We start from the raw sequence: 14,263 nt of genomic DNA, 5'->3' as shown, positions 1-14,263 counted from the left end.
TTTGGAATCAATTAGGCTGCTTGTTCAGTGTGCACCTTTATCCAGACAACGACTGGTTATATTTTGTGGAGCTCAAATCTCCTACGTCCCCTAAACGCATCATAGCAGTAATTGGATCGCTCACCTCCGATCTAAACTGGACACTACTATTGGCTTATAATGTTGAGTGACAGTGTAATCAGCCAATCAGATTCTGATATGCTATTGACAGCACGCCCGAGAGCAAGTGGAGTTTCCCGTGCTGGTCTGGGTGTCGTCATTGAAATGAGCTTGACTGATTGGCCCATGAGCAGGTACGTGATGACGCAGTTAATATCCGCTCTTCTGGAGGCGATGGCGGCTAGCGGACCTGCTTCGGGGGCCTTTTTCAAGGCGCCCGTTTGCGGAAAAAATAGAAATTGTGAGTAGAGGAAGACCGACACCAAAAATGGATGGACTAACTCAGACCAACAAAGACTTTATGCTGCATTTTACAGCGGGAAACTACCAACGCTACGACTGGGTGACAGCTAGCTAGCTGGAGCACAACAAGCTGATCTGCTGACCATGTTGACTCTTCAGTACAAACTCCAGAAGCTGTTCTACTGGTCATGTTGACTCTTCAGTACAAACTCCAGAAGCTGTTCTGCTGGTCGTGTTGACTCTTCAGTACAAACTCCAGAAGCTGTTCTGCTGGTCGTGTTGACTCTTCAGTACAAGCTCCAGAAGCTGTTCTGCTGGTCGTGTTGACTCTTCAGTACAAACTCCAGAAGCTGTTCTGCTGGTCATGTTGACTCTTCAGTACAAACTCCAGAAGCTGTTCTGCTGGTCGTGTTGACTCTTCAGTACAAGCTCCAGAAGCTGTTCTGCTGGTCGTGTTGACTCTTCAGTACAAACTCCAGAAGCTGTTCTGCTGGTCATGTTGACTCTTCAGTACAAACTCCAGAAGCTGTTCTGCTGGTCACGTTGACTCTTCAGTACAAACTCCAGAAGCTGTTCTGCTGGTCACGTTGACTCTTCAGTACAAACTCCAGAAGCTGTTCTGCTGGTCATGTTGACTCTTCAGTACAAACTCCAGAAGCTGTTCTGCTGGTCACGTTGACTCTTCAGTACAAACTCCAGAAGCTGTTCTACTGGTCATGTTGACTGTTCAGCACAAACTCCAGAACATGGAATAGCAGTGCTCTTAGCAGCCTCAACAGCTTCACCAGGGCCTCTATCAAACATCACATCTCAGTGCGTCACATGAGGGTTGATCTGTTGATCTGAGGGGAACCGGGCTGCACAATGATGGACTTCATCTCCCAGTGATGGTGAGTGCTGGTTTCTTTTTACTTTCTCTGGATTAAATTGGCGCTGCTGTTGGCATTTGGTGCTGTTTTTGATTGTAAAGTGGTGTGATCCTGGCGGTTCGCCAAGATTAAATTACGTCAGGACCAAGGGACTATCACTCTGTTCATTCATCTCTGCCCCCCCCCCCCCCCCACCCCCTCCCGTATCTGTCCAAACCTGTGGGAAACACTTGTCTTGACGTGTTGTGGTTGTTGTTAAGGCCTTACACTTGTCTTCTCTTATTTTAATACCTTGCGAAACACAAAACGTCACACATTTTTCTTGAAAAATTATTTATTTGCAGACCATGTTGTGCTTATGGTCTATGTTACAAATACTTAGAGCACATAACGTATGTGGTTTTTGTTGTTTTATTTTTTTTTTTAACAATAACCATTCCCCAAAACATCCAAATGGTATATTTATTTGTAATACATATGTATATACATACATACATGAATGTGCATAATAAAAAGCATCAGAGTAGTAAAAGAACCACAGTACATTGATCGATCGATCAGCAGGCGAGATTTGCATTGAAACAAACAAACAACAACACATAGTTTGGGTAAACATTTCATGAAGGTTTTATGTCACAGGTTGCATAGAATTGATTTCAATTTTAAAACAACAAAAAGCAAATGAAAGCTGACATTTATAAAGCAGTGATTACAAAGTTAGTGTTTGAATAGGAGATTCAGCAGTCAGAGGTAATCAGACTTTTTGGCAATCTGGTGCCTGAATGTGGGGGAAAAAAAACCCAAGAAAAAGCTCTAATTTAATGCACACATTGCTCCAAACTGTTTACATCTACTGTATATCATTTATAAATCAACAAGAAAAATCATGTCTGATTTGTGTCGGATTAACAACAAAATAATAAATAAATACATTTAAAAGTAGTGAGTCGGGGGAGAACTCCTCAGTGACTGAGCGAGTTCATTCCCTTGAAGTGGACTTGTGAGATGACGGGTCGGCGCAGGCCTGGAGTCACGACGACGTCTACAGAGCTGAACACGAAGAGAGTGAGTGTGCCGATGAGCGGACCCGGAGCCGCTGCTATACTACACTGTACACTGCAGCAGACCAGCTGTCCTGAAAAGTCCAAACTCTGTGAAGTATCTGCTTTGATGAAACCGTCCAGTGTTTACACTACCCGATATCAGGGGGGGGGGGGGGGGAATTCAAACAGCTACTGATAAATACTGTTTGTGGAAAAACACAAAATGGGTGGAATCACAGCAGATCAGCACTTTGACCTTTTTTTTGGGGGGGGGGGTCTTGAAATACAAAAAATAAAAACATTTATAAAAATAAAGAAAATAACTGCATGCAAACACATGTGCACGAGAAAACTGTGTATACTCAAATTCTATAGATTTGTAGGGCTGCCAACTCCTGATGCCATACGTCTTGTCTAAAGTAATGATCTACCATGAGCTGAGACAAAACGTCCTTTTGGGGGATTATTTAGGTTTTTTTTTAAAGTGATGGTGGGTTGCTATAGTGGTGTAGTGGTTGGTACTTTTGTCTCGCAGCAGGATGGTTGTAGGTTTGAGTTCGGTCTGGGTTCATAACATAACTTAAGGTTCATTGATGTCAGTCACATGGATCAAACTTTATATGACAACATATTTAATAGTTAAATGTTTAAATTGTACTTCATTAGTTTGACTAAACACATGTAGTGTTCAATGAGCAGAATATTGGTTCTACCACTTATCAATTAATTAATAAGTGGTAGAAGTAAAATATCTTCTAAATATTACAAGGATTTTACTTCCTGCAGTGAGTAGTACACACTCCTAGAATGAATATTTTCCCTTAGGCAGTTTTGTTTTTGCAAAGATTACATTTTTTTTTGTCATAAATGATATTCTAGTATTTTTCACTCATCGTACTTTAACTGTTTGGGTTAGTCTTATTCAGTAAGTTACAAAGTGAACTGAAGTGAATCTTGTGTTGTGCTCAGGAGGGATTTTGTGCCTTTATTCATTGCAAATTCCACACTGCAGAGACGAAAGGTGAAATAAGATGAATACAAGTACAACAGGACTCCTGTGTATCCAGTGAAACTGCATAGATGTTGTCAGATATCCATTTCTTACATGTGTTGTATAAATGTGTATGGATTTATATGGACATTTGTGGACTTAGGTAGGTTCGGAGTGGGCCGTTTGAACCTCCAAACATTCAAGTCTACAACTCTGCTGCAATGAACTTAGATTTACCATGAAGATTTGGTTAAATACATGCAAGTCAATGTCCTGTCCATCAATTAATATGAATTTTATCCCTATTTGAACATGTTTATATTGAATTGTTCCGTTTAAGAGAGAGTCGTCTTTGTCTCAGACTTTGTTCCAACGGGGGATTTTTATTTTATCGTGTGTGTTTGTGCACCACCTCCTATTTAAAAACTGCATCTCACTGCCAGTTGAATCAGAACCTGGCAGCCCCATTTTCATTTGAGTGATACTGATCACACAGGACGAACGTTTTACATCTTTAAATCTCAAAATCCCATGACTTCTTCTTAGGCACACACTGAATCATCTAAAGGACAAATCATTCTCTACACGGACTGACAGATTCTTCCAGTGTCAGCAAACTGTGGACAGTGTCTTGGCGCAGCAAATCAAACAAAGCCGAACGGCTACGACAGTGTGCGAAACATCCAGCTCTAGCTTGACATAAAGCACGAGGCCATGTGCCGTTCAAGTTAAGAGGCATCCTCTGTAGCACCTTTGGAAGCGTAATAACACCTTGCTTTCTTTTTTTGGGATCAAGTGGCATCAAAAGCCGATGAATTCGTGAGCCGTGACGTCTTGTACAAGTGCCTCAAACAGCTGGTAACACGGTCCGTCTCCTCGTCCACACCGCCCGGCTGAGGAGGTGACGCAGTATTTCAAGTAGATTGCTGAATGGATTCAAAGCTCTGGTGTTTTTTTTTTTTTTTTTTTTTTACTTTTTTCTTCACGTGACAATCTTCAATTTTCAAATGTGAGGCACTTGCAAAAAAAAAAAAAAAAAAAAATAACGGAATCTCACGAGCGTCAGTGTGTTTGGCTACACCTCCGAGCTGTCACTGTTACTGAGGCCATGCGTCATCATGGGCTCGGCGCTGCCGGAGCTCCTGGGCACCTCCTCCTCCTGCTTCTTCTTCTTCTTCTCCTGCTTGGACCTGACGAGCAGCACCACCATGATGATGAGGAGCACCATGAGGAGCGAGCCCACCAGGATGCCGACGATCAGCACCAGGCGGTCGTCGCCGTCCCGCTGGTTGACCTCTTGCGGCACGTTGCCCCTGGTGAAGATCTCCTTCTCGGGACTCGTCCTGCGCTGGCTGCCGCGGTCCAGAGCGATGTGCAGGATGTTGGTGCCGCGGTTGTTGTTCGCGCCGATCTCCTCGGCGATGTCGGGGACGTCACTGGCGGATCTTCTCTGGCGAAGCGGATCTGTGGGCTGGCTCATCACGTGGTACTCCAGGCTCCTCTTCCCGATGCCACGGTTGGCATTGTCCCGGGAGCGGACCGTGTAGATGGTGTGGATGTACCACTCTCTGCCTGCAGCCACCTGAGGAGAAAGAGACATTTATACAGTTTTTAAATTGAGCTGAGGTGCCTACATATTCAGTAAAATTGTACTTGTTTGCTACGCCTAAATACTGTTTTAATATGTTTTATGTGGGTGGGTGTGTGGTGGTTTTTATATTCTTCCTTTTGTTTTGGGTTTAAGGGCAGTTTGCATCCATTAGGTTGCATTACCGCCATCTGCTGGTTGAATCTGGCTACATTGTTTGACTGTTGCTTTCTCTCTCATCAGCAGCCTTCCGACCCTGATGACTGTTTCCCTTCTTCTTCCTCTTCTTCACCTGGCTTCACCAAGCTGCACCACCTCCATCCTGGGTCCAGCTAGTCTATACTATTCCCACCGCTCTAGTTTCCACAATAGTCCCGTGGCCTCTAGGAACCATTCAAACATCTCCTGCCCCTTCCTCTTCCTTCCCCCCCCAGTATTTCCTTCACTCCTCCTCCTTCCATTCCTTCCCTTCTCAATCTCAGTTATATTGATAGCCTATAATGTCAATACCTTCAAGTAATTTTTACATATCTATTCTGATAATTATGGACTTTGCTTGAACAAAATTGGATCAACAGGAATCAGTTTTTGTGTGTTTAATCTAAAATATATGGAACATTATATAAATATAATTCTTATGAGTTGCAGCTGTATATTTTTTACCTTTTGATTGGAGGAATAAAAAAATTATTGGGAATTAAAAAATTCAACATCAGGGTACTGTTGAAGAACCTTTACTAGTAACTTAGTTTCAGTGAGATAAACTTCAGGAACTTTAAGAAGTTTAAACTTCTTCTTCCCTTTCAGGCTGATAAAAACAATGATGGAGAATCTCACTTCTTTTTTAGGGTTGCTTTTTTTTCTTCCTTTTTTTCCACAAACGTGTTTCTTGTTCTTTCTTTGGTGTTTACATGTTTGGAATTAAATTAAATAAAAAATTCATCACGTATAATAGATGTTTTTATATGACCTTTTTTTTTTTTTACTTTATAATACATTTTTCAAATTACTATTAAAACCTTTTCCACAAAGGAATCAAGATATTAGTGTCTGCTATTTGGAATTTATTAAACTTTTCTGGCTCAGTTTTTCTAAATCTAAAAAACATTTTGCATGAATCTGTTCACTTATGACCACTTACCGTTGTTAACTTTGAATTCTCATTGACAACAACTTTCCAAGTATAAACTGCTGATAGAAATCTAAGCCAAAAACCCTTACCTTATTATTACAGTAAAGCATTCAGTGACTGTTCCTGTGTGATATCTGCTCATTGTGAGCTTCATACTGACCTGGAAGAGCGGTGAGGAGTCCACCCTGAAACCATCCGCTCCAGGTTGTCTCACCAGAGCTAAAGCAGCCGGGTCGTCCACTGCCAGCAACGCATTGAAGGCCACGCTACCGAAGGCCCGAGCCTGGGTCTCTGGCTGGGCCTTATCCTGCAGGGATGAAATCAATCTGATTAAAACTGATCCAGGCAGTGGACTGCTTATGAAGTGAGTAAAGAGGCTCATCCATTCATTTTCAGTGGTGAAATCTCTTCTAATTCAATGGTACTTTGTTATATCACAGTAAGTTTGGTGTACGTTCACATTGATTATATCTGCTCTCGTCCAAACCAGGTTAATATTAGGTTATCAGTGATTCTGATAGGTAATCAGAATCACAATAGTCCTTATTGTCATACTTGAATAAAAACTAGTAAATGATGTTTGTGCATGTGCCACAGTTTAACTGTATAAAAGGAGGTAGAACGTTTGAAAGAAGAAGAAAAGTCCTAAAGACACTCAGATATACAAACACTGTAAGTGGCTACTTACAGTATTGTTTTTGTTTTGTTGTCATACATGTTCTGGGGTTCACCCCGCCGACAATTCATGTTTCCGGGTTGTAACTTGCCTACAAATTGTGACGTCACATGCGGGTTTTGACAGCTGACGCACACTGAGACTGACGGGCCTTGACAGCAGCGCACAAGGAGCGACTGCTATATAAAAGATAACCGGCAAACTCTGAAGTGTTGGGATCATTGAGGAAATGAGGACCGGTGTTTTGAGCCCTTGGTAGGCGAAGCGAGTTTCACGGTGTACGGTGCTGGTGCCTGTTCTGAAGAACAATGAAAGAAAAGAAAAATAAACGTTTGCACCCGTCGAGCTCCACGCTTTCTTCTTGATGCCAAGGGCAGCTACAAACAATCTAATCACACAATTTAATTATGGCCCTGAAGTAAATAAACCATTGAGGATCATGAGAAGCACTATGTTCACAACTTTAGAAGTGCACATTATATTACTCACATATTTGTTACCCTTCATGCAGCACTGCTGCACAGAGAAGCAGTCGCTTTGTATGTCCTGTTTATTTCAGACAAGTACATTATTGTTGATAAAGTTGTCTGACTAATTGCTTCTTGGTTTGGTTCCAGTTCGGCCACAGTTGTTGGGCTTTACTTTAGGCTCACCGAGCAAAAAGTGAGCAAAAGTGCTCCTGAGTGAAAGCTTCTGGCTCTCCTCCAAGTTGCTAAAATGACGTTATCAGCTGCGTTGCACATGTGGCCGTGCACTTGTGATTGTAGTGACTGCTGTTAGAAAAGGGGAATAACATTGTTGGAGAGACAAAAAGTGCAGGAAAGACAGTCTGAATGCTGCTCTGACTGTAGACTCCAGTGGAATCAGCCAGCAGCATCTTTGCACAGAGGCGATTTAATTTTCAGTGAGGACACAGAGGGGTGAACATCTCCGGGGGCAGCTGTGAGTGTTTCGGGACAAGAGGGGATCGAACGCTGTTCATTGGAGAAGAGTCATCATATGAGATGATGACTGGAGGCAACCCACACACCACCTCTGGTGCACATCAGAGTTGTTTTATATGCGCTGCACAATGCACAATCCCAAAGCGAAAGCTGCAGGTGTGAAGCAAACCCCGGAGATTTCAGGACAACTTACTTTTCCGTCCAGGATGATATCCATGTGTACAACTCTAAAATAATAAGGCGGCTGCTGTTGTTACTTACGATGATCTTGAATCTGTAGAGAAGCGACGGGGCGTCGGCCAGGCATCCAAACTCAAAGTTGCTGGGATTGTATTTCGGGACGTATCCATCGGCTCCAGTGCACAGAAACACTTTCTCTATGTTACAAATGAAGGAATTTCCAAGATTCTGAACTGGATCCACCATCACCCGAACATACACCGTGTCACCTGGGGAAAGAAAAGAACAGCTTTCGTCCCTGCTGAACACAAACCAGTTCATTCGTTGGAGGGAAGATTTAATGAATGTGCATACGATAGTATAGTAAACAACAACAATGAGAGAGCAACGACGGTTTGGAGGAGCTTTTCACTCTTAACTTGTACAATAGCTTGAGTCACGATTTTTCAAGATCAAAATGTTCTAATTTTGTTATGGGGGAAGAATTTCCAAAATATGAAAATCGCCCTTCTCAGATTCCTTTCATTTTTCTATCTTGTTGTGTCAGGAAGTATTACCAAATATTCCTGCTGAATAAACTGAAATATTTATCACAGAGAGATTTCTTTTTGATCTGCAACCAGTCGGAGCAACAAAAAAAAAGATTGGCATTATTTCCTTTTTTTCACACGGCTCAACACTGCGGCTGGTATTTCATATCTGGGTGTTGCTGGATTACCTTGTGAGAAGGCAGTGTCACTCTCCTGTCCGAAGCCCATGGAGCCGTCTGAGAGCCAGAGCGTCCGTTTGGACAGTAACATCATCTGTGTGTTCAGGCTGAACTCGGCGGCCACGGGATCGCTCACCTGCAAACACAGAGAAAAAAAGGAAACTCATATTTACAGGCAAGGTTCACAAAAACACATATATACAACGGGAGACAGAGATTTCTGGTCCTCATCAGGATGCACATGTAGGTACAGTATGTAGAGAAATCTTTGTTGTTGCACATTTGCATCAGTAAACCTTCATCTGAAACCTTGTTTACTGGTAACTATTATATGGGTTTCTCAGTATTTTCTCCTTTTCTATACATATTCTATCAAACACTGAGTCTCGGGGGACTGAAGAGGCTCCAAGTTGACAAAATGCAAGTTATGTGTGCAGCATATGGCTGTAAATAACAAAGAATTGTAAAAAATTACAGCTACAAAAGTAAAAAAAAAAAAACTTCCTGTAATGTGAATGGTGCAATAATACAGTGAAGTATCTTCTGATACTAAATTGTATTTTGAGTCAATGAATAACCTAAAGGAAAACAAGTGACGGTTCATCAGAACTCATTTGAATATGGAGTTTTTGGACATTCCACTGTATTCTGCACCAGAAGGTTTAAAAATGGCTTCATGTTGAGACTGTAGTCTGGAGTTGTTGTTTGGTTTTGGTGAAAATATTGACATTTTCATCACGTACATTCTGAACCACAACAAAGAAAAACTTGAACGTATAAATTTAAAGATTAGCGTGGCACTATTTTAACAGTCCGGCCCACTCGAGATGAAATTGTGCTGCATGTGGCCCCTCAACTCAAATGAGTTTGACACCCGTGGTTTATGATCAATATAATTCTTTTTATCTAATAATGTGGGCCTGCACTGTGATGGTTTGTACCTTCGCCTCTGTTTTTTTGATTGACTAGCATCACATTTTAATACGTTTGTATGTTATATTAAGGTATATATCGTTGTATCATGAAACGTCATCACACAATAATGTAAAACTTTGCCATAATAACTCGATTCTACATATTGCATAATAATATTATGTAAAATTAGGCACATTATGATGATACAAAAGAAAAAGTTTCACATTGTAAAACTGATATTGGTCTGTTTTTTGTTCATAGTGTTTTTGATTTACTTGATATTTCCCTTTTCTATCTTCATGTTTTCTTTCTTGATTGAATGATCCTAATAATGAAAGCGACTGTGTGCAGCACAGGAAAAAAAAGTAGTCTAATACTTCAAAATGTCACAAGTAATTTCTAATGATTCTGTCAAAACTCTTCTAAACCGGCTTGTATGGTTTCCATTAATCGCTGTTGCTGTTGGGTGTGCCTGCTCTGTACTACTCTACTGATCAAATGTTAGTCTGTGGCTTCACAATGACAAGCAGGAATATTGATCCAGGTACTGAAAATAGAGTAAGATTGCAGTAGAGATATAATATGGTTACAGATGACAAATTCACGGCAGTTTGTACAGAGTGAACAGAAAATAGGAATATCATGGTTTGTCTTGACGTTAAGATCTGTTTGCTTTCTGTAAACGTTCTGTGACGTTTTGTGAGTAGACCTCCACGTTAGTGCTGAAAACCAGAATGACTGTACAGCTGAAAGCAAAGCCTAAAAGACTAAAACGAGTGTTGATTAGGGATTTACTTGTGTTAAAGTAAATGAGAGCAGTTGCAGTATAATAAGTACTTGATTAGAAGGAGTGAACCTGGAGGGAGTTTCTTTTCTGGACAAACAGATATACATAATGGAGACGGACACCGAAGTAAATGGGAGTTAAAGAGTGAGGCCTACAAGAAATGATGAGTAAATAATACAAGTAGTTTCCTTTCTGCTGTGGCTTCTGCTTATGTGGGATTATTGGGTTTTTCTATGTAAAATGTTTGTTTTGGTAAACAAAGAGGATGAAGCACATCACACCTGAGCTTCACTCTCTACACTGCTTGTGTGTCAAAGGATCCACTTCAAACTCTTCCTTCTTGTTCACAAAGCTTTGAATGGTCTCGGGCCTAAAGACATCTCAGATTGACTTGTAGAATATGAAACATCCAGGCCCCTGAGGTCCTCAGGAAGAGGTTTAATAAGTGTTCTTGGAGTCAGGAGAAACATTGTGAAGCAGCTTTTAGCTCCTACACTCCTCACCTGTGGAACAAACTCACTGCTGACACACTCACTCCTTTTAAACCGGGACTTAAATCACTATCATCTGCTCAGCCTTTCCAGTAAACAATAGATTTGACTTATTTTATGACCTTTTTTTATTTTTTTGTACCTTTTTATTTAATAAAAAAAAATCATCATCTTAATCACTTAAGATTATTAATCTCCTTGTTTTAATGTATTTCCTTTATTTCCCTGCAAAGCTCTGTGAATTATCTTGTGTCTGAATGGTGCCACATTAATACACTTGTCTTGCCTTATGTTCTAATTTGTGTTATTTAAATAAAAGTTAATTAAATAGTGTCTTTATTCTCATTTGTCTTTATAATATACGATGATTTAGTGGTGAACACAGTCTGAATATTCCCCCGTTCCGGTCTGGAGACGTGTCGCGTTTGCATGTATGCGCTGCTTAATCCAGTCATGACAACAACTGGATTAAGCAGCGCATAAGACAAATGGATGGATTAATTGAATTCGATTGTGATGCCACAGTCTGTCATGTCGCTCAAGAAAGGGAACAGAAACGTGTCATCCTGACGACTAGATGAACACATTTCGTGTGAAGGTTTTTCGAAATCACCTGCTGAAAGCGGATGTCCATGTCAAAGGTGAGGGGCTCTCTGGGGTTGCAGACAGGAGGGATGGTGTACTCCAGGCCGGGGGGGGCTGTGCAGGGAACCAGCTTCACGGTGTACAAGCCTGAGTAGTCACGAACCTGAGAGGAGGAATTATCCTCAGTGAGAACGTAAAGCTCAGAAAACTATTGAAACAGCTCTTCGGGAGGCAAACAGGGCTCCTCACTGCAAAGTCTGAGGTGAACGTCCACTGCTGGACGGGCTGGCTGTAGGTGGGCTCATTCCTCACAAGGCTGAGGTTAAAGGTCAAACCGGGGTGGTCCGCACACATGACCATGGAGGTGAGCGGTGAAGCTGATAGAAAAACGACAATTAGACAGAAATACCAGCAACGCTACACTAAACATAGCAAGATACATGTTCATTTGATCATCTATCATCTATCAGCACCCAGAGCCCGCAGATCAGATCAGAACCGGTTTATTCAGTGATCAATGCGAGGCAGCCTTTGCTTTCTATACTTCCACCTGTGGAAAAATACCTCTTGAATAATCTGAAGACAGTTCGAGCTGTCATCACATCTAAATCAAGGTCACTCTACCAGCTTTATTATTATTTTTTTTAAGATTTGACAGCTTCTTCCATTACTTTTCTTCTCTAAATGCAATTTTTGAAATGTTTTGTTCGGAATTGTGTGAAATCGGGTTTTAACCTATTGAACGTGAGCCTATTTTGAGTCTGCCTTTGTTTAAAAATGATATATTTATATATTGGAACAAATAATTTTAAAAAATGGTTTGCGTGTGTGTTGATTGAAATTGTGGCGCGCTTGTGTCCAAAATGTGGTAAGTGGGTTAAAGTTCTTCTGTTTAGTTTAATATGACGCATCACTACATCTGTACGTGCTTAGTGCATCGTTTTAGGCTGGGATCAACGTTTTTAAGAGGGTTAATATTCCTCTCACGTCTTAGTTTTGTGTATTTTCAAGTTCTTGTGAAGCACTTTGAATTTGCTTGTGTCTGAAGGGCGCCGTATAAAGAAACTGGCCTTGTGCGGCTTTATTCAGGAGATTATGACGTGCCATAAAGCAGCTTCCCATTAAATGTTGTCTTTTTACTGTACCTGCGTGTGCAAACACAAACAGCCCTCTGAAGCGAGCCTCGGTGCGGAAATTGACCACAAGTTGTCCCTGGCCATTTATACGCATGCTCGTTGGGTAAAGAGCACCTGCAATGACAGTGAGGGGTCGTTCACCATTTGATGATTCTCTTATTTACAGTCGGCAAGACATCTAAGAAATCCACAGCCGTGTGTCGCTCAAGCCTTGCCTTGAAGTTCAGCCTGTGGCGGGCTGCCGATGCCGTCCCTCCATAAGATGGCAGTGTCGTACACGAATGTGAGCCTCAGCTCTGACTGCAAGTCAAAGTGCTGCCATCCTCCTGCACCCACGGGTGAGTGGAACACATAGGACACATGCAGCGGCACCCGCAAAGTCACGTAAGACTGCACCAGGTTCATCACCTGCAGGGAAAAACAACAACAAAAAAAGAACAAAAAAGATGTGTGGGTGTGGAAAGAAAAGCAAGCCTCACACAGTGACCTACTTTTATCATCAAGATCCCGGGATGGGAGGATACACTGAGGTGTCGTGGCGAGCACACTATCGCATTAGTTCCAGCGTGGACACTGAGATTTCCCACAGTTGAATTCTGTGTGTCTCTTTGTTTTGCCCTGTCCAGGTTGCACCCTGCCTTTGTCCAGTCAGCTGCGATTGAGCCCAAATTAGATGAAGCTGTTAGTGATGATGGATGGAGGGAAGGATATATAAATGAACAACACACATAAACTGCTTCGTTTCAAGAATTCCAGGTTTCCCCAACCTTGGAAATACATATAATGCACATATAAGGAACTTCGACCACATCATGCCGCAAAATCTATCATCCCTTCAATATTTCCTGATTAGGTTGAGTTAGTGATCTCTAGCTGTAATAATTAATACATTCACTTCATGCACTCAAACCACTAGAGAAGAAGAATGACATCTTTTATCATTCCAGCTGCAAGATGGTTCAAATCTGCTTTCAGTGAAAGTAAAAAAAAAAAAGCTGCCATGCAATACATTAATGCACTGGGTTTTGTTGTGTTGGGGACGTGGGGTGTCGCTCCGAACATTTGTTAAGTGGTTTGTGTCTTCAGAGGGAGCACTCTTTGGTATCTGTACTTTCTGCTGACCTGCGAGCGGTACCTGCCTGCACTGGCTCTGCGTTCGTGTGGAGACGTGCCTATGCCTCTGGGCATAAAGAGCTCGGGCAAATGATTAGCAGAGTGGCCTTCTGACAAATCCTGCTGGGCCTTAATAGATTCCTGTGGTCCTGTTAAGCTGGGCACTAAGCCCTGCACTGTGACAGGACACTGGCCCCGGCCTCCGCAGAGCTGTCTCCCAGTCAGCACGCCTACCTACTTAGAGGAGCCCCGGGGTCACGGGGCACCAACAGACAAAGGCCGTTCCTGTTTTACCCCCCGATCCTGTCTTACACATCCTGAAACTGAACCTGTGAGGCCTCACTCTACACGTCCACATTGCATAGAGACATAGCAAACAAGACGAGCTGAAAATATGCCATTCACCCCTGCAAATAGATGAATCCTTTTTTTTTTTTTTTCCCCCCTATCCTGCAGCTGACAGGATTTGGCATGCATACGTCTCCTAGTATGGTATCTTGAAAATTGAAAAACCACCAGAATGCAGAGAAATGGAGATTTGTTTCCATACACTAGGCATTGCAATGCCCCCCCCCCCCAAGACTCCTGCAGTACGATCCTCCAATCACACGACAAGATTCACACATTTATAAACATGGAAAGGGGCAGAAAAAGTCACTCGTAGCACATTGTTTTACAGCTCCACAGCCATAAAATCTAAAT

The 14,263-nt window shown here is 42.0% G+C and overlaps 1 protein-coding gene across 1 annotated transcript in view; it reads right to left on the bottom strand.

Annotated features, from left to right (window-relative positions):
* Window positions 1–2,801: 2,801 nt before the first annotated feature.
* Window positions 2,802–14,263, bottom strand: part of frem2b (FRAS1 related extracellular matrix 2b) — a gene marked incomplete at its 5' end in the record, with an annotated part of 70,220 nt that continues 58,758 nt past the window's right edge. The window contains 8 exons of the mRNA XM_080459978.1: window positions 2,802–4,887; window positions 6,186–6,332; window positions 7,907–8,094; window positions 8,544–8,670; window positions 11,341–11,475; window positions 11,562–11,689; window positions 12,458–12,562; window positions 12,664–12,856. Coding sequence (XP_080316104.1) covers window positions 4,381–4,887; window positions 6,186–6,332; window positions 7,907–8,094; window positions 8,544–8,670; window positions 11,341–11,475; window positions 11,562–11,689; window positions 12,458–12,562; window positions 12,664–12,856 — 1,530 coding nt within the window. The 3' untranslated portion in view covers window positions 2,802–4,380. The remainder of the gene's footprint in view (window positions 4,888–6,185; window positions 6,333–7,906; window positions 8,095–8,543; window positions 8,671–11,340; window positions 11,476–11,561; window positions 11,690–12,457; window positions 12,563–12,663; window positions 12,857–14,263) is intronic.

This window comes from Lipophrys pholis (genome assembly GCF_963383615.2).
Source record: "Lipophrys pholis genome assembly, chromosome: 3".
Classification (NCBI taxonomy): domain Eukaryota; kingdom Metazoa; phylum Chordata; class Actinopteri; order Blenniiformes; family Blenniidae; genus Lipophrys; species Lipophrys pholis.
Note: the sequence above shows the minus strand (reverse complement) of the source record. Positions and strands in the feature narration are given on the sequence as shown.